This window comes from Delphinus delphis, chromosome 4 (genome assembly GCF_949987515.2).
Source record: "Delphinus delphis chromosome 4, mDelDel1.2, whole genome shotgun sequence".
NCBI lineage: Eukaryota > Metazoa > Chordata > Mammalia > Artiodactyla > Delphinidae > Delphinus > Delphinus delphis.
In genome coordinates, this window is record NC_082686.1 from 132,125,636 (window position 1) to 132,149,581 (window position 23,946).

General features: G+C 41.8%; 1 protein-coding gene across 4 annotated transcripts in view; it reads right to left on the bottom strand.

Annotated features, from left to right (window-relative positions):
- Positions 1-21,150, bottom strand: part of ATP2C1 (ATPase secretory pathway Ca2+ transporting 1) — a 117,449-nt gene extending 96,299 nt beyond the window's left edge. The window contains exons 1-2 of one of the 4 annotated variants that reach the window (XM_060011469.1): positions 6,494-7,219; positions 5,467-5,648 (exon numbers count right to left, since the gene is read on the bottom strand). In XM_060011469.1, the coding sequence (XP_059867452.1) occupies positions 5,467-5,472 (6 nt within the window). In that variant the 5' untranslated portion in view covers positions 5,473-5,648; positions 6,494-7,219. Of the gene's footprint in view, positions 1-5,466; positions 5,649-5,908; positions 6,173-6,493; positions 7,220-20,991 lie in introns of those variants that run through there. The other 3 variants (XM_060011470.1, XM_060011468.1, XM_060011473.1) reach the window with 3 other exon arrangements.
- Positions 21,151-23,946: the final 2,796 nt, after the last annotated feature.

The window sequence follows — 23,946 nt, forward strand, 5'->3', positions numbered from 1 at the left end:
ACGCTTAGTCTAAACTAATCTAACTGAACACAATTTGAGTAACTCGGCCCTCCTTATCCACAGGTTCTTGTGGCAGATTCAACCAACTGCAGATCAAAAACACTAAAAAAAATTCCAGAAAGTTTCAAAAAGCAAAACTTGAATTTGTTGCATGCTAGCAACTATTTACATTGGTTTTTACAACTATTCATAGAGCATTTAGATTGTATTAGGTATTATAAGTAATCTAGAAATGATTTAAAGTGTAAGGGAGGATGTGCACAGGCCATACGTAAATTACTACACCATTCTGTATAAGGGACTTGAGCATCCTCAGATTTTGATATCCGTGGGGTTCCTGGAACCAATCCCCTGATACTAAGGAATGACTGTAATTCTAAGATGTATACCTTTGTCAATATTAACTTAAAACCTTGAAGACAGAAGACATATTAACCAATGCATATAAATACCAGCCATATAAAGGAAATTGCATTGACAGCCTGACATTTTTTTTTTCTGAGAAATCCTTTCCTGTATGAAATGATGGCATTAACCTAGAGTTCATCCAACCAGTTTTTACTTTACCGCCTTTTATTAACACTTGTCCATATGAAAACTGTAAAAATAATCTTGTCACAACTGATGCCTGAAATCACTATAAAAAGAACCTGTTATTTAACAAAGTAAACATGGGAGGAACTTTTGAACATACAAAGAGATCTTTAAGATGTTACATGTAACAATGGTGTAATTTAAAATTTTCCCAGCTAACTTTACCATCAAGCTAAGGTGTTCTTTCCAGCTTTAAAACAAAAATTGACCTTGTTAATAAACAGATTACGGTTAACCAAGATCTCAAAAGAAAATCAGCCTTGAGCTCCAAGGGAAATGTTCCCTAGGAGACTATTCTGATTGATACTGCTTCAGTTAACAGAGTTGAGTTCTAATGACATTAAATGAATAATAAAAACATTAAGACAAATCACGTATTTAGGACTCAACTGTCAAGAGACTACTACTTACAAATATTCTCTGCAGCATCCTTCCTCTGGGTTAAATTACTACAGTTTATCAAATGCTATCATATAATCTTTTAGTTTCAACTCTTTTCTAGAAATACTGATTAAGAATATTATTTTATCAACAAAACTGCAAACATTATAAATTATATTTTCCACACCTAAAGATATAAAATATTTTTATAACCTGGTTTCTTATTTTTAGTTAAAGAAATACAATTAATATGGTTTCTCATCCCTTTTTCCTTACAGTTCCTCCAACTATCCTAACACAATCTTTTCTTAACATATTTCTAGTGACTAACAATTTGAACTCGAGTAATAAACTATTTTAAAAAGTAAAGTGTAGGGGCTTCCCTGGTGGCGCAATGGTTGAGAGTCCGCCTGCCGATGCAGGGGACACAGGTTCGTGCCCTGGTCCGGGAAGATCCCACATGCCCCAGAGCAGCTGGGCCCGTGAGCCATGGCTGCTGAGCCTGCGTGTCCGGAGCCTGTGCTCCGCAACGGGAGAGGCCACAACAGTGAGAGGCCCGCGTACCGCAAAATAAATAAATAAATAAATAAATCAATAAATAAATCAATAAATCAATCAATAAATCAATAAATAAAAAGTAAAGTGTAAAGAAACATACTATCATTTTCACATGCTATCCAAAATGATCAGGGGAATTTATTCTAGAGGGATTAGCCATGCCTCTAACCTTAAATTAAGCATGTCCTAAAATCTTGAAGATCATTATATTTCTATATTTAAGGCTATGTTAAATAGTTTCATGTGCATTAAATTTATAGTGTTTTTTCTATGAAACAGACCAAATTTATTCCAAAGAAAAAAGTCCATTACTGGGAAGGAGAAATTATTTGCAAATTTCTCCAGCTAGAAATATCTTTTCTAATAAGCCATCCCTTTAAACATACAAATGATTAATTTTTAAAACATCAGATGAAGAGCCATTTACTTGTGCATCTCCAATTCCTAAATGGTATCTGTTTAGATCTGTGATAAACATGCAAAAAGGAGTTCCAAAGGATGTGGATAAAATCCTAACCCATGAATGGAAGTCTAGAACCAGTCCCTGAAATTCCAGGAAACTAATACTTCAGATACTTCTAGTGACTGACTCTAAGTATTCATGATGCATCCTGGAGGCTAAGGCTAAAAACTGATCAAGGTTTGCCAAGAAAGTTTAAATGGGCCATGGGAGAAAGGTCCAGAAGAACTGAAACTGAAGTACCAAAAGAAATCAAGCACCGTGGCTGAAAGGAGCCACATGGATGAAGTTGCAGACACGGCACACTCCCTAAGGACCTCCAGGCTCCCGCTCCCAGCGCCACTAGCAATTCCATCCTATGCACACCTAGAGGTAGGCGGAACTTACCTACACACCAACTGAAGGAGTCTCTGTTTCTGGGGAACAGCAGCAATCACTCAGTCACTCAGCAGGCTAACTGTGTATCAACCATCCTTCTCAGGCACTTTATTACATACCAGGCTTCATTCTTTCCTCACACCCACCCTCCAAAAGAGGTCATTATCCCATTTCCAGATGGGAAAACTCAGCAGCTAAAAAAGCTGAGAAACACAGTAACTCATGAGATATTTACGAGAGGAAAAAAATTACCTATTCGGATTCAAATCCAAGCCTGTCTCTTTCTACACTGTCCTCTGGTTTGTTGGTAGAGCCCCAACATCTCTGCGGGCTTAAAGCCTTACACTATAGAAAATTCTGCACTTAAATCCACCCACTCCCTAACAATGAAAACTTCACACACAGCATTTTGGCCACTACTGTACCCCCTTTCAACATTCAATGTCATGGGCTTCCCTGGTGGCGCAGTGGTTAAGAATCTGCCTCCCAATGCAGGAGACACGGCTTCAAGCCCTGGTCCGGGAAGATCCCACACGCCACGGAGCAACTAAGCCCGTGCACCACAACTACCGAGCCTACGCTCTAGAGCCCAGGAGCCTCAGCTACTGAAGCCCGTGCGCCAAGAGCCCGCGTTCCGCAACAAGAGAAGCCACCGCAACGAAGAGAAGCCACTGCAACGAAGAGGAGCCCCCGCTCACTGCAACTAGAGAAAAGCCCGCGCGCAGCAACAAAGACCCAATGCAGCCCTACATAAATAAATAAATAAATAATTTTATTAACCAAAAAATCATTCAATGTCATAACAACATTAATGGCAGGTGGCATATTAGTATGCAAACACTGGGCTAGGCTATTTACAATTAACATTTATTGAGCATTACTATATATGCCAGATACTATTCTAAATGCTAACAACCTAAATGCTACTAATAAGGTAGGTTCTATCAATATCTTTATTTCACAGGTAAAGAAATTGAAGGACAAAATGCTTACTAATGTGCGCAAGGCCAAATGATGGTAGGTGGGGATCCAGCCTTCAAATCAAGTTGCCTGGTTCCACAGTGCATGCTCTTAAATGCTAGCCAACCTCTCTTCCAAGAGAATTTACAAAGTTTCTCATTTAACCCTCCTAACTATGTAAGCCAAGTATTACCAATCCCGATTTATAGATGAGGAAACAGAGGCTTAGAAAGGTTAATTTGCTTAAAATCACACAACTTTTGGTGGTTAAGGTATAATTCCAGTCTGTTTTTGTTTCACACCCCTAAGATGTTACTATATCTCATATAAAAGAGAATACTAACTGTAAAAAGGAAAGCGACAGTAATCTATGTATTTCAAAATGGCCAATTGGTTTTGAAAATTTCTAGGCTATATACAAGTTCTTAAAAATGTTTAAGAAAAGAAAAAGAGGTGTTATGGTAATGAGAAACTGACCAAAATGGCCTCGATCATTAATAGGCGGAAAACCTCCACTAGTTTTTAAGAATTGTATAATCTTTTACTATGAGGCCAAATCATTATTTGGCCATAGAGTACAGAGACTCAGACACAAGCGTGCACCATGCTCCCATCTCACAACCACTCCCTACCACCTGAACAGACAATGAGAGCCAGCTTTATTAGTCATGCTCCTTTTCCTAAGAGATCAAGAAACAGAAAAGCAACATCTAACAATCCACTGACTTTAGGCTACACTCTTAAATCTGGTAACATTCTAAAAGCAGAAGCTCAAGTTTAACATGTTATTTAAGATTCAACTACCAAGAAACAGGTATATGAATGCATTTAATATTCTTTGTCTCTTGTACAGAAAGGATCTGCCTTCCTTCAATCTATAAACTAAAAGACAAAATGGAAAAAACCTCAGAAAACTGATTTTCCATACCATCAGACAAAAAATATTGCTTTCGAATGCTGTTTCTAAAGATCCAGTTAGACAGTAAAAGTCCGCTGCAGTTATATACATGAGTATTTCAGAAAATGTCTTCCACAAATTATCCATCGAGAATAAAATTAAGCAAGATAATCATGCCTTTCATCATATTTCCCTCATATCCCAGATGTCTCAGATAGCAAAATAGGTTATTGCATATAAGAAAAGTCTATTTTAAAATAACTAGTCCTACTTAGATCAAGCTTACATTTTCAACAACAGAAAAACAAATTAGAAAGCAGCCAGCAAGCCCAACTGCAGCTCCTTTGTACCAGATATAGATTTTAAAAACCAAAGATACATGAAAACAAAATGTAATTTGTAAATATCTTTCATAGCAACTTACAGCCCCACTCAAAAAAAAAAAAAAAAGGAATAAATGAAAAAAGATTATCACACAGAAGTCAGTCCAAAGAATAAGTGTGCTTGTTTCAGGAGAGGAAAACATTGATTCAGAGTTGTTCAATGCTTTTAGAAAATAAATAATCAGTGTATGAAAAGCATTAAATATTTTATAAGGCCAAAGGAATCAAGTAACATGTGAATGATAATCCAGTGCATTTGCAGCATACAGTGGACAAACAGGTTCCACTGTCAACCTCCCAAAGCATGTTTTGAAATGAGGAGGAACTTTAAGAAATCACCTCATAATATTTCGTTAAAATCAGAATTGACTTTTGTGAACTGAAAAGCAACGAATTTTTCCCCAAAGCTGCATTTAATAAAAAGTCGTTTTCTTTCTTATAAACGAATCCAGTTACACCAAATCAAGGCTTGATATGCAAATTCACAGGGATGCAATGCAGAGCCTTCCCTCCCCATTTCCACTTCCCCTGGAGTGATTCCTCTCTCAGAGACTATGGAAACATGCAGATGCCATCTGAAATGAAAACTTCCTTTCCATCCCCTAAGCTAAAGAAGCAGGTTCCTCGGAAAAGCAGAATCAAGCTCAGTCACCCTACAGAACCTTAATTTCCGAAACGCCCTATGTTACCAAAATAAAAGCCAGATATCCTAGGAAAGCAATTCCTTGGACACTTCACAATCAAAGGAAAAAATAAAATCAGAGAATTAAAAAGGTGGCGAAAGACAGACAACTTAAAAGCCAACCACCACACCCTCAACTCCGCGCTGCAACCCGCCTGCCGGGGGCCTTTACCTTCATCTTCCATCGAAACTGCACTTGGGTTGATGGCTACAAAGTCTTTAGTGTCAGCCACGGCCACACTGGGAAGAGAGAGGAGAGGAGGACAAGAAGAGAGGCCCCCGGAATCCCAGGCCGTCACCCCCGCTCCCGGCCACGCGACCCGCGGCTGCGCCCACCACCCCTAACAGCAGCATCTGCAAGAGAAACCGGAGAAGCGGCGCTGACGGGTGCGGGAAGGGACGGCCGCCCACCGCCCCCCAGGCCCCGCGCCCGCCCCCTGGCTGCCCGCATCCCCCCACTCACGCCGGCGGGGCGGGGCAGCGCCCCGGAGACGCCCCCAGCCGGGTACCCCGGACGCCCCCAGGACCTGGAAGTTTCTAGAAACGGGGGACAAGAGGTAATCCGGGCGCCCCGCAAAGCCCCAGACCCCTTTTCTGGACTGCGGGGGACTCACCCGCGCTCTCGCGGGAGCGGCTCGCCAAGCGGCGGCGCCGAACGGGCGCCTCTCCCGGCGTGGGGGCGGCAACCGGGAAGGCGGGCGGGGCGGGATGGGCAGCAGGTGAGGGGACTGGCCTCGGGCGGCCCGGCGGCTCGGTGCGGCAGTGCTAGTCTGCTCCCGCCTCCGCCTCCTGGGCTCCGCCCTCCCCACCGCCCGCCGCCCCGGCGCGCCCCGCACCCCGGGCCCGCCCCGCACTCCCGGGGCCAGGCGGACCGAGCTTTGTCGCCACCACTTCCGCCGCGAGGGGCGCGCGCGCAGGCGCACTTGCACGCCCGGGCACGGACGGCGGAAATGAGCGGAGCCCGACCGCCAGCCCCGAGGGGCTTCGGCTGGGCGCGCCAGTCCCGGCCCCACCTGCCCTGCGGCGGCCCCTTGGCCACCCCGGAGACGTGCCCGGCGTTTCTACGCTCCCGCCGGGCGCAAACGTGGGAGAGCTGCCAGCTTCCCCGCGCCGGCCGCGCGTCCTCAGGAAGCAGCCGCTAGCCCGGACCGAACGGGCAGGCGCAGCCATGTTCTGGGCCCACGAGGTGTCTGAGCTACCCGACGATGCAGCGGGAAGCCGCTCCCGCTGGGCGGCCGTCACAATCTGGGCAGGTGACGCGGGGACCCCGCTGCCTCACTTGCAAGCCAGTCACGGTTGCTCGGCGCCGACCGCGGGGCGGGGCCCCGCGGGGCCACTTCCCAAAGTTCCATCCCGGTGGGGGTTTGCCTCAGCGCCCGCGTGCAAGGAGAGCCAAGAGCTCTCCAAGAGCAAGGAGAGCTCAGGGGAGGGTTTTGCATCCGTTCAAGTGTGCAACCAGAGGGGCTGGAACAATTAAAAGCCTCGCGTCCCCAGATGGAAGCTGAAGAACGGGCATTACCTTCAGCCGCAGGTTCTCTTTTGCCTCTTGAATTTTTCACTTGCTCAGCACCTAACCCAGACCCCCAACAGGTCACTTTTGATAGACCACTGAGTTTAATAATCCTTGTCAAGCCAGATACAGCAGACGTTGAACCTAAGTCGTCGCGCACCCAGATCCACTAGAGGGCAGGTCTACACCTGCTGAGTTCCAGCGCATCCTGCAAAGAACTCAGGGGACAGGATAACAAACGGACCGGGTTACCTGTTCTGTTTGGCCCAGGTTAAGTGGAACTAGTCTAGGATCAAAAATCCTGGGCAGGTTTCTTGATTGAAGAAACATTGAGATTTTATTCGGCAAGGTCACTTTTAAATTTCAGAAGTGAAACCATAAAAATCAAGATGAAACATTTCGAGTCTCGGAGTTACTATGTATATGACCACCTTTGGCTTGCATGCCTAATGATTTTTGTCCACTTAGTGGTGATACACATAAGGCTATGATTCGTGCAACAGTGAATGTGCTATCTCTTGCCCAGTGCTGTAATCAATTTGTAATGATTATTACCATACTTACTGGACCTTGACACCACCACAGCATCACATTAAAAACACAAGCAAGCCTCTAAAGTAGGAAATGTATAGACATAGACGTTATTTGTTATTAACATATGATCTTACAAAATAGAGGATAATTTTCTATTGGATTGCTTTAATGAGCTCAAACATTTTATCTTCGGCAACTTTTCAGAATTATCTGTTGTGAACTGCAGTACTCCTGCACTGACACTGAATTCCTAATTACCCACCCCCCAAGATTTATCACTCCATTGCTTACATCTAAAGTAACTTACACTGGAATTTTACTCTTTGGTTGCCTAAATTGTGAAAGCCATTATTCCTATTGCCAAGTCAAAAAAGAAACTGGATAACACCAGCTTTGTTCAGAAGAATTGTTACTTACTTCATGCATCATCTCACAAATTCCAAGGCACTGGAACAGCAAAAACCCGTAAAGTATAGCTTTCAACCACTTAGCTGATCCCTAAGCTTCATCAACATATCTCTGCAGAGTGGTCTGTTCTATGCCTGTACCAAGCTAGCCAATATCAGTAGCACCAACTTTGACTTCCTGTGTATATGAAAGGCAGCATTTATTAACAATATTCAAGCCAGAGCAGTGAGGGCCACAAGCTTCAGAAATCTTCCTTCTTCCAGCATTTCCTTCTCTGACCAGCTGACCCACCATGAAACTTTTGTGTAGCAATCTCCACTTCCTCATCTCGGGGAAGGAGGACTAAAATATAGGTACACTGCATTACATACACATACAAACATATGTGTGTACACACATTCACATATATACATACATATATATTATGAGAATATATATAGATCTGGGCATAACAACTACCCTTTCTCCCTCAAAAGATCGTTGTGAGGATCTGATAAAATGAAGACAGGTGGTGAATTATAAGCTCTATAAAAGTTTAAGATTATCATACGGAGAAATAAGCAAAAGTATGGACTGTTATGAGGTAGAATGAGATTGATGGCAACGAAATGTATTATGTTCAAGTTTCCTCTCGATTCTTTAGAAATCAATGCTCTAAAAATCTTTACTCCCATTTTGTTCTGAATATTTAACCTGCAAAATTAAATACATCTGATGCAAAAAGTGGACACATGTGAGCAATAGAGGGGAAATTTGTCAGGCATCTCTGCTTAGGGAAATATTACAAATAGGGAAGATTGAGGAAGGACAGACGTGATGTTCTAATTTTATTTATACTGTGCCTTATTACACAAAGGTTGTGAGGCATCCTGTTTTAATATCAAATTTGATAGCTGGCATTTTTAGAAACCTGGATGATAAAGATATATGTGGCCTTTAGGACTTAAAAATTGACTTAGAAAAGGTTATTTTAAATCTTTCCTCAATGTCTTAAAGACTCCTTTAACATTGTTTTAAGTACCAAAGGTTAAGAATTAAGGAATTTTACATAGCTGCTAGAAAAAAAAAAGTTGTCATATTTTAAGTGGAATATTCTTTAAAAAGTCATATTTTAAGTGGAATATTCTAAGAGCATATAAAGACAATTCTTCATTTTGTAAGTCAACCTACTCCAACAGAACAACAGAAGTATTTTTCTTCTTATAAGATAAGGGACCTGCTACGGGTCAAGTCTGGGGAAATACAGTCTTATTGCAAGAAGTGTCCTATGAAATGAGTGTCATAACAACCACCTGCCAGAACTGCTATACATCTTCTTGGTTCTATGTCTTAGCAGTACTGGAAGAGTAAAAACTGGAAGCAAGAATAAAAATAAAATGGGCTCAAAAATGAGCAGAAAAAACCAGGAAATTTAAAGTATATTCTCTTTATTTTTAAAGAAGTTGATTCCAAGTATGACTCGGTTTCCCCATTCAAGGGTTCTGAGCATGCAGTGATATTTAGGATCTTTGGTATGTAGTACTACCAATCTTCTGGGTTGGAGATGAGGGCAGGTCAGGAGTGCAGGTGAGTGAGGGTAAGAAAGGGAAGGATGAAAAGTGAGTGTGAGTTCATGTCCAAGAGCCAACTCTGCACTTCATTATTTCCATGGAAAATAGACATAGAATATTCCATATTACATATACCCCAAGATTTGAGATAAAAATGAACCCATTTAGGGCTTCCCTGGTGGCGTAGTGGTTGAGAGTCTACCTGCCGATGCAGGGTACGCGGGTTCGTGCCCGGTCCGGGAGGATCCCGCATGCTGTGGAGCGGCTGGGACCGTGAGCCATGGCCACTGAGCCTGCGCATCCGGACCCTGTGCTCCGCAACGGGAGAGGCCACAACAGTGAGAGGCCCACATACCGCAAAAAAAAAAAAAAAAAAAAAAAAAAAAAAATTAACCCATTTAAAAGCTATTCTGTCCAGTTTCCAAATTGGCATAATTCATCTCTGGTCCCAAAATATTTTGTCTATAGTAAATATATAAGACCTATTGAATAAATGTGTAATCTAGAAAATGGTCATCATAAAAAAAATCTGTTGTTGAATGAATAAACATAATCCCAACTTTACTTTGCTTCTTGCTTTCTATGATCAAACTAAAACATGAGCTGCTACTTTCCTTTAAAGCAAAGAAAAATTAAGGGATTTTCAAAGGTTTAAAAATGAACTCACATCTCCAAAGGGTTAGCTAGGACAACTTGATCTGAACGGGAATAAGTACTAGTCATTGCAAGAAGTGTTAAATATTGAGCACTGCCCAGAACAGATGAAATTTCAGACTTGGATTTTGAACTCAGGTAACCATTTGAAATTAAAAGATAACAATGTTGAGGTGGCTGCTTCTGTGCAAGTAGGAAATTTCAGCTGAGCTTGTACTTTGGATTTTTATAGCATGCATATCAATGTCTGACAAAGTCAAAAAACTGTAATTCCCAGCACAGTCTTGAGTTATTTCCTTAGGGACCACGGCATCTACTCTTTTTTTTTTTTTTTTTTTACATCTCTTTTTTTTTTACAGTTTTTTTTTTTTTAAACATCTTTATTGGGGTATAATTGCTTTACAATGGTGTGTTAGTTTCTGCTTTATAACAAAGTGAATCAGTCATACATAAACATATGTTCCCATATGTCTTCCCTCTTGCGTCTCCCTCCCTCCCACGGCATCTACTCTTAATTCTTAGACAAGACGACTTAGGTCTTAATGTTAAGACCTCATAATGGCTTTAGATAGTAGGGAGGACATAACAACTATTATACCTTTTTTATATTCCATAACTTAAATCAACAAAATTGTCAGTTGCTGCATCAGTTTAATCAGTAAACAGCTACAAAAGAACTAAAAAGATAACGTTTTCAGTTATATTCTTATAGCAAAGACACTTTAATGATTTCTTGCATTACTAAGCATTCTGTCATGCTACTAGGGCTGGGGCAGCTGTGGGCAGGAAATGGTCAATAAGGACCTGTGAAGCTGTAAGTCATCATCACTATCCCCCTGGCTTTAGCAACGACTCTCCATCTTCTGAAGGGCACATGAGCTATTCTTGAGAAGGTACAGCAAACCCTGTAAGCTTTGATTTTGAAAATATACGTCATCAAATGATCTACATCAGTAGTTCTCAAACTGTGATCCCTGCCACCTTAGTACTTTTTAGAAATGCAGATTTGGGGCTCCACCTCAGACCTACTGAATTAGCAACTCTGCGGGTAGGGCCCTGCATTCTGTAGTTTCGTACCTCAGGTGGTAAACTTTAAGTGCTGATTTACAAGAAACATAAAACTTTCATGTAAAAATATTTTGATTGTGCTTATAGTCCTCAATTCTGAAGAATGATTGAGAGCGTATATCAGAATTTTAAACCTCCTCCAGCGTTCTTAAATCATAAAGGGCTTTGAACTTTGAGTAATCACCTGTTGGCTTAAGACTAGTTATTTTAAAAGACCCAGGGAAAGGGCATTAAGACCATAAAGAGATCATACTTCTCCCCTCTTAAGTGGCTCAGAGCATCACATCCACATAGCCATGCTGGAAGAGAAGAGAACAGAAGTGCAGTGCAGTGGCAGTGGAGCTATGGTTATGTTCCCAGCTATGAAGTCAGCCTTTGTTTTCCTAAATCAGCTCAGGACCTTTGGAACAATGCTTCTTTGACCAGGTGTATCAGGCTTTAGCAGCACCAGTTAGATGAAAGAAGAGGGGAAAAAAGCTTCATAAATAAAAACTGCCATTCTCTTGAAACAGCGTATTCCTCAGAGAAAGTTTCATCCCTCAAAATCAAAACAAGCTGTGTAACATTTCAGAGGGCATAAAAAAAATTTTTAAGTGCGTTATACAAAAATTGTATGTTGGGGGCTTCCCTGGTGGCGCAGTGGTTGAGAGTCTGCCTGCCGATGCAGGGGACACGGGTTCGTGCCCCAGTCCGGGAAGATCCCACATGCCGCGGAGCGGCTAGGAGCGGCTAGGCCAGTGAGCCATGGCCACTGAGCGTGCGCGTCCGGAGCCTGTGCTCCGCAATGGGAGAGGCCGCAACAGTAAGAGGATCGCGTACCGCAAAAAAAAAAAAAAAAAAATTATATGTCGGGCAGCGGGTAGTATTTCAACATTAGGGAAATAGGATTTTACACTAATCAATCACTTTAAACAATTTGATTATGCACTCATTATATAAGACCAAAATACTTCTATAATATGCTTTACTTATTTTGAGATGTACATATAGGCCATAGTCCAGTTTAGCGGTAAATATTATAGTAGGGTAAATGGTACAGGACACAATTATAAGGACAGTTACTCATAGAACAAAGGAAGAAGAGTAAGATGAATCAAGAGTTTCCACTAAAAGGAAAATGTACACAAGAAATCTGGGTATTCAAATACATTACCAGTGAGAATAATTCAGTAAAGAAATCCAAAATAAAGGTGATTTTATCCAGAGACAAGTTATAGTAACTTATGTTATAATTGCTAATAACAGATGAGTTTACAAAAGCTTGATTACATCTCAATGAAATCTTAAAGTCTTTAGTGCTGCTATAATTTTTCTACTGTGTAGTCTTTAACAGCATTAACATGCTCTTTCTCTCTGTGTGTTAACTGGCCTGCTTGGAAGGATAGTAAATGGTGTATTTAATATTAATTAGACCAATATAGGAGTTTTGAGATCTATTGTATTTGCAAATAATCCCATTACAAATAATGTCTTCTGTAAATATAAATGGGAATAGGGGTGGGGGACCTCTGAGGGTTTTTTTTTTTTTTTTTTTTTTTTGCGGTACGCTGGCCTCTCACTGTTGTGGCCTCTGCTGTTGCAGAGCACAGGCTCCGGACGCGCAGGCTCAGCAGCCATGCCTTATGGGCCCAGCCGCTCCACAGCATATGGGATCTTCCCGGACCAGGGCACGAACCTGTGTCCCCTGCATCGGCAGGCAGACTCTCAACCACTGCGCCACCAGGGAAGCCCGGGCCTTTGAGTTTTAGCAGTACCAGAACATCTTCGTCTCCATGGTACTATTTACTATAGAAAAAAATACACTGAAAGAATATCCTCTGCTTCATTCAGTGGGTTTGGGAGCTCAAGCTGCTCAGAACAGGATCTCATTCATTACTTTGGAAGCCGCTCTATGGCATGGACTCTTGCATACTGTAGCAAAACACCTTTTTGTTTGTTTTTTGTTTGTTTGTTATACCATTCTTCCAGAGCTGGATTTTCTTGGAAACCAAGGAAAATTAAGCTTCAGGGCCCCTCACTTGCAGATGCCCCTTTTAAGGTCCTAAAAGGGACTCTAGCAATGGTCTCATCGTTTGGTAACATTTGCAAAAGATATTTTAACTTGATTGATTATAGAGTACTCTTTTTGCTGACTTTTCCCCCTTCACACTTCTCCTATCATGTAGCACTGGAACAGCCAAGAGCAAAATTCTGGATCTGGCTTAAAGGAAGTTGAGATGGGGATATATTTAGATTTTATTTGTATTTAGTGATATATAAAGGTGATTTGTAGTCATGTCTGTGTATGGTTAGGTCAATGCTAGCTGTCCTGGTAGAGAAAGGACATCCAGGAATATTCCCACTACCTACTGTACTAAATCACAAGGCCTAAAATCTTTATATAAATGTGTCCAGTGGTGCCCAGCACCTGAAGTGTATGGCTGGTAAAGGAGAAACAGCTAGAAGCTAGTCTATAGACTAGACTTCTAGACTAGCTTCTAGACTAGCTTCTAGACTAGCTTCTAGACTCTAATAAAAACCAAGTATAAATTTACTATTCTAGGAGTATCTGAATTATCTTTCAATTATCGCTTTAGAAAATATTAGAAAGTCATTTGCACATAAAGTGATGATTAAAGACTCTGAAGTCCAAAAATGTAGGAAGAAGACACCTTAGGATGCATCCTTGAATTAGTAAAAATGCTTATTTTTTTTTTAGATTTTGTGATATTTATTGTATTTGTCACCCAAATTTGTAATTTGTTGTGATTTCATTCTAAGTCTTCACTTTGTATCCAATTTAATATTTATAATTTTGTATTCTTTTTCTTAAAAGAAGTTTCCCCAAATTGAATAACCTTCAAACCTTTCAAAAACGAGGATCTCAAAAAAAAAAAAAAAAAAAAAAACGTGGATCTCCACCTAAAAGGATTTAAGGTGTCTTTCCTGCACAGTAGTTATGGTGGTTTTATTTTTAAAACCCCCTTTCCTTAATTAATGAGAGAACACACCAAGGAAAAAGGGAGGAAAAGAAGGGAGGAGGCAAGGGAAAGAAGGGGAGAAAGGGACCCTACCTATGGGAGGTATCTCAGTATGAGGCAATGAATCAGGCTGTAGAGTCAGACAGGCAAACCTAGAGCTAAAATCTTACTGCCATCACGTATAAGCTATGTACCAAGTTACCTTACATCTTGAAACCTCAGTTTTCTCATCCATGAAGTGGAGATAATACCACCAATTTTGTAAGGTTATTATGAAGATTAAATGACAATGTATATAAAGGACATTGCCAAGTGCCTGGCACATATAAGACATTTAATAAAAATTTTAAATTCCTTATTCTTGAATATATAATCCAAGTAGAATTACTTGAAATAACCTTACTAATATGCTGCCTTTAGGATGAATAGGAAAGAGATAATTCCAGCATCTTTCCTGCTCTCTTCACAGCAAATTATGAGCAGCACAACATATGTGGGAAGTTCATTCCTTTTTCTGTTAAGATGTGAAACTATTTGTACGAGGTGAGAAAATATGTCATCTTCCATTCTGAACAAAAGTTAGCAAATAAAATATTACAGACAAACTGTGTAAGAAATAGGATAGGATAGCAAATTTAGAAATATGCATGAAAAGCTACGCCGTGGTTCACAAAAAAAGGTTTTACATTTGAGTTAAGGTAGTTAATTATTTCAAAGACAAAGGTTTTGATGTTCATCCAATTCATCCTGTGTTTCAAAGACATCTGAGCACAGTAGATTAGGAAAGTTTAGAAGCAGATAACAAGATTAGAGGTAGCTCAGAAGTTAACTCAGGGTCCAGGTGTCTCCCAGGCGTGTCTAACAGTTCACAGCTGTGACAATATGGACAAGAAGCGGGGGATACCTTCAAAAGGGACCGTAATAAGCAACTAGTTGTCAGCACTAAATGCAGGAAAAAAGAAAGTAAAAGAGGTTTTTTATATTAAGGAAAAAAAAGTGATTAAGATGCCACTTAAATAACCTGAAATTTCTCCGTGTACCTGTTCATCAATGACTGCATAAGTATACTAAGTTATTTACCTTTATACTGGAGAGGGTTATAAAACCTATAAAACTATGGGTACAAGTAGTTCAGTTGTGGATCAGGTGCAGAAAAGCTAGTCATTGGTGCATAAGCTTTTCACCTGAGGTGTTTTCTGGATGTAGCTATATTTCCCTTCCTTGATGGAGGATTACATGCTACCTGAACCTCCAAAGACATTTGATTCTGTCTTCTTTGGCCTTAGATTCTAGAGCAACATGCTCAGATTGTGGAGTATTTACCACTAACTGAATAAAACAAGTGAACTCTAGCTGCTGCGTCTGTGCCCGCTCTTTTCCCTAAGGTGTCTGAATCGTCCATCTTTCTATTGCTCACTGCACCAGAATCTTGGGGCTGAAAGGGGTCTTGTGAGTCATCCAGTCTTCTCTTTCAAAATGCAGAAACTGTCATTACAACATCCCCTGAGGAGGGTCACATACCCCGCCCTCTGCAAAAGGTGGCCCATCTCTTTACCTCTCCTTTTTAGAAAGTCCATCCTTATTATTGTATCACAACCTCCCCCTGCAGTTCAGCCCATTAGTTATGGTTATTTCCTCTGGAACCTCCCAAATGCACCTCCATTTTTCTCTACAAATTAGCCCTGTGTGTCTTGTGAAACACACAAAAAACAAATGCATACACAAAAAAATCACCCCTTAAATTTCTTCCTCACAGAGCCTAACATGCAGGATTCCTTCAAACACTTCTGTCTCAGAATAGCATTCATTACCCGCTAGTCCCCTCACCACTGCCACCTACAGCACCCGGCCCCTGAGAGCTAACTCCACAAACTTGTTCTCAGTGCCTTCCATCCAACAGGTACTTTGCTTATCCTCCAGGACATTCTGGGAATCAAATAGTCCCACAAATAGGTGCACAATTGCTACTGGGATAAGTACAGCAACAGAGAGGCATAAGGTGCGTCCAAAGTACTACTGAGAGACAGGACCAAGGTGGGAAAGTCAGAAAAGGCTGCCCTCAGGGACCTCATACTGAATTAAGATCAGAAGGAAGAGTAGGTATTAATGAGGGGAGGATAGTGAGGGGTCAGTGGGACAAAGGCCCTGACCAGGATGCGGCAGGGAAGCAGGGAGAGGAGAAGGGTACTGTATTTGGAGTGCAGAGAACAGAGGGAGGCCAGGCAAGTGTGCAGCAGGAGAGCACATCGGGCTGGACTGCACACTGCACAGCGCTCTGTGATGGGGAACTCTGTCTTTATCCTAAAAACAAGTAGAAGCCAGTGAAAGATCAGAAGCATGGGTCTGGGGAGCTTCATGGTCAGGTTTGTCTCTAGAAGACCCCCGCCCACCCCACACCACCCCACCACCAGCTGCAGTGTGAAGAACCCATTAGACAGGACAGCAGTGGCTGGAGAGAGACCAACGAGAAGGCTATCACAGTACTTCAGACAAGAAGGGAGATGGCCTATTGGGCTAGGGTGGCAAGAGGGAGAAGTAGACTGAATGATTGGAGGCGTATTTGGGGATAAAATGGAAAGGATTTGCTGATAAATTAGATATTGACCGAGGGAGCAGAAAGTGCCGAAGACGACTTGAGCTCTCTGCCCGAGTAACAGGATGGACGGTGGTGCATTTTCTCAGATAGAGAAGAGGTTTGGGAGAGGGGATGAGTATGAAGAGTGGGTGCCATGAAAGCCATTCATCTTCACGAAAGCCACCAGTTACAATCCTTGGACATTTACAGGCTATGGAGTGCTGCAGACTGAATGTTTGTGTCCCCCAAGTTCTTATGTTGAAATCCTAACCCCTGGTGTGATGGTATTAGGAGAGGGGCCTTTGGTAGGTGACAGGTCATGAGGACAGAGCCCTCATGAATGGCATTAGTGACCTTGCAAATGAGAAGCCGGAGAGCTCCCTCCTCCCCTTCTGCCACGTGAGGACACAGCCTAGAAGTCAGCATCTGCAACTGGGAAGTGGGTCTCACCAGGCATCAAATCTGCCGGCACCTTGATCTTGGGCTTTCAGCCTCCAGAACTGTGAGAAATAAATTTCTGTTGTTTACAAGCCACCCAGTCTATGATTTTTTGTTACAGCATCCCGAACAGACTCAGTCATGAAGAAAACTGTTGGAGACTTTTTTGGTGAATAAACAGCTTATTTTTTTTTTTATAATTTCTCCCTTCAGATAGAGGAGACTGTTGCATTTACCATGATAAAATAGTTCAACTTTTGTATCATATTTAATAGTCACAAATATTAAGCTTCAGCTTTGTGTTACCACAGCAATTTAACTGTCAATGTTACCTATATATAATCATGCAAATTCCTCCACAGAAATGGGGTAGAATCTCTGCCCTCTCTTAAATTATACAAGGATCATCATTTTCCTTCTGCTTCTAAAGAAATAAAGCTTTTTGTCTACCCAAGCACATGGGGCAAATGCCTCTAGTTTTCCCCTGAGATGTCATTTGAGCATTTCATGACTTTTTTTAGAGGCTTTTAAAAATGGATAACTTTGGTATACTCTCAAAATATAAACAACACACTTACTTTAAGGAGCTAAAAACTCAACATTTCTTAAACCAAGCTGTAGTAAAATTTCTATCATTTTACCTAGAGAGGAAAGCCTGCATCAGCAACCCAACACCCTATGCAGTATTCCAAATCTCAACATAGCTTTTTGGGTGTGTGTAAGGGAAGTCCTTAACTTTTATATTGTTATTCAGAGCAGGTATAAGAGCCAAAATGAAGAATTAAGTTTCTAAGGTTCAAATTAAATCCAAATACGTATTTAACAACCCAGCACTGAGGTTAGCATTCACTAAGAAACAAAGCAAGAAATAAAACTTCAGTGATCCTGTTTGAACTGGAAAACTCTTCTTAAGCCATTGAAGGGAAACTTCAGAACAGCCTCCAAAACAAAATCTGGTTCTAATCCTTAATTAAAGTATAGCTACTAAACATAACCCCTGACCCCCAAAGACCACTCTCCTCATTTTAAACTATCAGGACAGGTCTTGAGCCAGAAATACCTACTATGACTGCAGTGGATGGTTTTTGCCTCATATTATAAACACTTGAGTACAGCTCTTTCTACTAATTAATAAGACTGTAAGCATCACAGAGGGGTTACACTACACCTGATCCATTTTTACATCTTCATCACCTATAAAAATGCTCCACACACAATATATACGAAAAAACTTGCTTAATCATCAAAGGAATTTCACAAAACAAGATGACAAAGCAGAGCTGTGTTAGGGCAGTATTCAGTCCTGGCTAGGTCAACATTTGTGTCCATATTTATATATAAGGACATCAATGGTAACATGATTGCATTTTCAGATAAGAATATGGAGAGATAGTAAAAAAAATTATGTGTATTAATTTTGTTGGAAGATGACCTTATACTAGTTCAAAGGTCTAATTCCAAAAATATATCTTTATATATAGCTATTGTACGTGCCCTCTGGCCCCCAAGACCACTCTCCTCCTTCTGAGCAGATTTACCGTTAAATAGGCAAGACATGCCAGGTCAGGTCTTAGATCTTATTTCTTGTTCAGAAAGAAGTTTTCTATTCAAGAGAGAGCAAGGCACCAGATCATCCCAAGTTCTTGTCTATTAATTAGTCATCTTGTACTTTCTGATCCCTCATCTGTGGGACACATGGCAGAAGGGATTTAAGTTGATGAAGCCATAGCAGGGCAGTATAAGCTCTGTTGCTGTCACTAGATTGTTAAGAGATCAAGCATGGTAAAATGGGTCCAGTTTAAAGCCAGGCAGATGGGAGTTCAAATTTGCCTTCAGTACTTTCTGGCTGGATGGCCTTGGGCAAGGCCTCTTACAGTCTCAAAGTCTGCCTTCCCATACCTTTGTAATGAGGATCCATCCCAGGGGAATGTAAGGATTAGAGACAGCCAGTGCAAGTCCTAAAACTATAGGCATTACTAACCTCCTTTCTAACTTTCCAACAAGCTTCCCAAGGTTAGCCATGATTGACTCTGACCTCATTTCTCTAATTCTGTGAGACGTTATGCTGCAGAGCTGTTAACTGGTTTCAGAAAGGAATTGAATATGTTATTTTTCTTATTTTGTCCATTAGTTTATATAGCAAGTTAAGATATCAGCACAATGCTCATAGCTGTTCCAGATCATCCCAAATGGTTGTCAACTGGGGAGGGGACCACCCATTCAGTCCAAGTCAGAGGATCCCGTTAAACTCTAATAGTCTTTGGTATGAATTTTGTAACGCTTAAAAAATAAACTTGGGCTTCCCTGGTGGCGCAGTGGTTGAGAGTCCGCCTGCCGATGCAGGGGACACGGGTTCGTGCCCCGGTCCGGTAAGATCCCACATGCCGCAGAGCGGCGGGGCCCGTGAGCCATGGCCGCTGAGCCAGCGCATCCGGAGCCTGTGCTCCGCAACGGGAGAGGCCACAACGGTGAGAGGCCTGCGTACCGCAAAAAAAATAAAAATAAAAATAAACTGTACAAGCAATGTAGCCACATCTCTGAAAATTTACAATACTGAGAAAAGGGGGGAAAATCACTTAATCCACAGTCCACAGTTCCAGCCCCATCATTTTAGCCTCTTCCCCCTCCCTGTTACTCCCTCCCCTCCCCCCATCATGAGGCCTGAAGGAGTCTGTGCCAGCGTGGCCAATCCAGAACAAGCACCTGGGTCTCTGGCTTTCCACCTCAAAAGCAAGCACGCGCTAAGACTTGGAAACCAGGAGATCTCCTTGTAATCTCGAAACCTTGCCTAAATAAGAGATAATCTGGACCAGCCTAGCTCCCTTAGTGAGCACAGTCTGAATTTCCATCACTTGTAAAATTATTAAAGCACTAAGAGCAGTTTCCCCTTAAACAGTAATAATAATTCTCATTTTCCAAATTATGCATCAACTTTTTGGGAAACCTGTCATTAGAGGATTTTCTGTCTGCCGACCTTTGCTTGCGCATCTTGGAAGTGTTTTATTAAGTAGGGCATCTTGTTCAAATACAGGACACTGCTACTGTCTCCCATGCGGTTTTGCAGTTCTAGTTACAAGCATGATACACACGCAATTTATGACTCTTTGGGTCTTTCGATGTGGCTACACATTTGTCCTTTACCACTGCCATCCTTTTTCCTAAGTGAACCACCAGATTTAAGTGAATCAGATACTGCTACTTCTTACAATTTGGTACAATTCAGAAAAGCAGTTTTTAGAAATGCTTTTTTCATAGACTGTAAGGGATAGAATGATATAAATCTCAAAACAATAAAATGAATGCATGGTTTTTAAAAAGAAGTGATCAAACATTTTAGCAGGTTTTTTAATATTTAAACTCCCACTTGCTAGTCTACTACTAGAAATTCTAACTTTTGATTGGCTAAAAAGACTAAAATCAGCAGTGCTCCATCCCCTAATTTCCACGAAAAAAGTGACTAATTACTTCTGAAAGATCTTCCCAGCTCATTAGTGATCTGTTTAAGGCTATCATACTTACAGTCTACACAATGTTTTTTTGTTTGGCAAATCCTGGTGATGTTAACATAGCCATAAATATATACAAAAAGACAAGTGTATTTCTAGGGCCTGCTATTATTCTTTGTCGAGATATTAATAGTTTAAAAATTTGTATTTGATGCCTGAGAAAATTTTCAAGGAATCCACACAATTTAACTCTGATAGTTTAGTCCAGCTATTCAGAGGAAAGGAAAGCAAGAGGTTGTTGTTTTGATTTTTTTTGTTTGTTTGTTTTTTTTTAACTGAACTTGAGCTTAATCTCAGGATCCAAATGTTCCAAGTTCAAATAAATCCCCCACATGCCGGCTTGCTCCTTTGCCAAATCTGAACAGCTGAAAGCAAGTGCCGACTTGTGCCTACAAACAGGTAAACTAGCAGAAAATAAATCACCAAGAGACATAAAGGCAACACCCAGAATCCAACCCCCATTAACCTTAAAGGTAATGTAAACAAAATGGTACCTGTTCTTCGTCTTTTTGGTTTCTCAGCATCGATAAATATTTTCTAATTGCGTGGAGGGGATATTTTTTGAAATAAGAGAATCTTGACTGAGGCAACAGATTATCCATGGCGAGGAAAGCACGAAGAGCCTTATTTGCCCCTCCCTGTCAGAAACCACATGAAATCTAGAAGCTGCACAATTCCTCAGATGCCTAGAGATTTGCTTGTAGCTTGACCACTTTGCTGCAAACAAAGCAGACCTTCTCCGCGCTGCTTCCTCTTTTGGGTAGAGTTCTTGGTGAAAGCAGACAGCCGCGTCCCAACGCCGTCCTAAAAGCATCCAGAAATGCAATGCCCAGAGGGCAGCAGGAGCCAGGAGGAATCCAGGGGCTGGTCTGCCGAATGCAAATTGCTTAGTGGTAGTGGTGCGACTGTCCTATTTCTAGCAACAGCATTCTGTTGCAAGCTATGTTAATATTAGGTAGCTGGTGACTTTCCACACCCACAGACTCTCATGAGGTTTAATCTTAATTCTTCTGACAGCTTTTCTAGCTCTTAAAGAGGACATGACATGTGTTTCTTTCCTGTTTCCTTTCAGAATCCTTATCAGCATGAGCACACACAGACAACCCTCAGCAGCATCTCAGCTCTAAAGTGTTGAATCATTCAGCCTTGAGAAGCATTGTTTCAGGGGATTTCTAAAAAAAATTAACAAATTACTTCACTCTTCATTGTTACCAAGGAGTTCAATGTCAGCACTTAAAACGGTAGGTTTACACTGTCATGCATTATGCAACATGCCCAGTAACCAGATACTTTACGTCAATTGAACAATAGCTGCAAACAGATTCTGTTCTGAGTTAAAAGGCTTCTCTCCAAGAATCCTTATCGCAAAGTCACAGGCTGAATCCAGGAATATTAAATTTCCCCAGGCTTTATTCTGAGTTTAAGGAAGAAAAAATGTTATACATGTACTTTCTAACTGTTATAAAAAGGATTCATGCTTTAAAAAACAGAACATGATAAGAGGTCTGTGGTCTTAGAGGACATGAAATCATAAAATTTGAAAGTTCAATATTTTCTTAATATTCCATAGAAGTCACAGGGTTTCTGAACAAAGTCCCCAAGTAGGCTTTGCTATTTTATTACCCTTTTTAACTTTGCAGTAGCTGGTTTATTTGATGAAACATTTGGCCACTTCTGTGAGGGGCTGTCATGTAGAGTCCAGGTGTACATCAGCCAAAAATCATGAGGCCCAGAGATTTGCTTTCAAGTGGAAAAAGAGAGCTGGTCTTTTCCCCTTCAGAGGTAGCACTGCAGACTTGGGTGTAGCGGACAAGCAGAGCTTGGGGAACCAATGTTGCAGCCTGCGCCATCCCCCTGGACAGCTTCCCTGACACCCTGGCTGGGCCACTTGCCTTCAGGGAACACACTTGATCAGCTAGCATGGGCTGTGCTGTGAGTAGACCAGGCCATCTGTCAGGCTGGCCTCAGCCCACTTGCAAGGTGATCTTCCAGTCTCATCAGGGCCAGGCTGGAAATTCCGAGAAGTCCTCTGCATAATGCTGCTGGGGCCGGCTCCTCAGAGGAGGCCCTGCCCTCCTGCCCCCTCTCCAGGCACACAGCCACATGCTGACTGACAGAGGCTCTGGCAGCCCTGCTCCTCCGTAGGCTGAGGACAGCCAGCTCTAATGAGGGTCCCAGAGAAGCACTGTGCTTTCAAGCCACCAGAACGCTAAGGGCACGTGTTGTGCCCTCCCTGCCAGTTCTGGCCTGGGAAGAGGGGTGGCCCTCAGGGCATTGGGAACAGGCAGAGATCCATTTATACACACGCTCCAGGAAGCCACAAGCTGCCCTTTTGATTCCCTTTTTGAATATATCTAAAACTTCAGAGCCGCCTCTTATCATGGGCAGAGCCACACCCTCACAGCACAGCTGGTGATCAAAGCCTCTTCCCAGTGGAGCAGCACAAAGCAGGCAGCACAAAGCAGCACAAAGCAACGACATTTCAAGTCGTTGTTTCACAGTCACCTTTTCCTGGGTTGAGGAGAGTGATGAAAAGAGATGACGAGGGAGGAAAAAAAACCTAAACCCAAAACTCTATCCTGACTAGCATAAAAAGCATAAAAAAAAAAAAAAATTGGTGAAACAAATGCAGCTAAAATTCCCTTAGGGGTTTAGTTGGTAATAAATACAAATCGTGTCTAATATTTACTGGGCCTTTGCGCCAGGCGCTGTGCTAGATTCCTTACGTGTATTATCTCATGTAATCCTATAGCACCCTCTGGGGCAACTGAGGCTCAGAGAGGGTAAACAACTTGCCAAGGTCACACAGCTACAAAGCAGACAAGGGATTCCAACCAAACAGCCCTACCCCAGAGTCTCGGTTCTGGATCAGTACAATGCACAGCCTCTCAGCCATCATCCAGAAATGGATTCCTGAGGACCCCTCTATGGATTAACCTGAAGAAGGAAAGGTGTGGATATGGCCTGTTAAAAGAAAATACAAATGTTGATGATGGGAATTTACAGACCAAGATGATTAGGTTAGAGGCCAGGTGCACCTTCACAAAAAATCATGCAACTTCCTCTCCTGGATTCTCTATAAATAAGGCTAATACTCATTATTTACCTCTTAAAGATTCCTTTATGAAATGATTCTAGTGATCTTGAAGAGTTTGTATCCGTAGACGTAGGTTTTCTGCTTCCCAAATTTGGAAAACTGCTGTAATCTCAGTTTCTGTTTGACATAGGTTGCAGTGGTCCATTTATCTCAATATTGAACACAAATATGATATGGGATTTTATACACCCGGTTTCTCAGGCGAGTGTCATCATCCCTTTGTTTTCACAGTGTGGCCACCTCTGCGCCTCCACCTGGAGGGGCGCCGTGTTGATTGCCACTGTGACTCAGCTGCCTTGGCAAAAGGCAGTCGGCCGGAGTACTGGTATCTGCAGTGTGTGTCTGCAAGGAC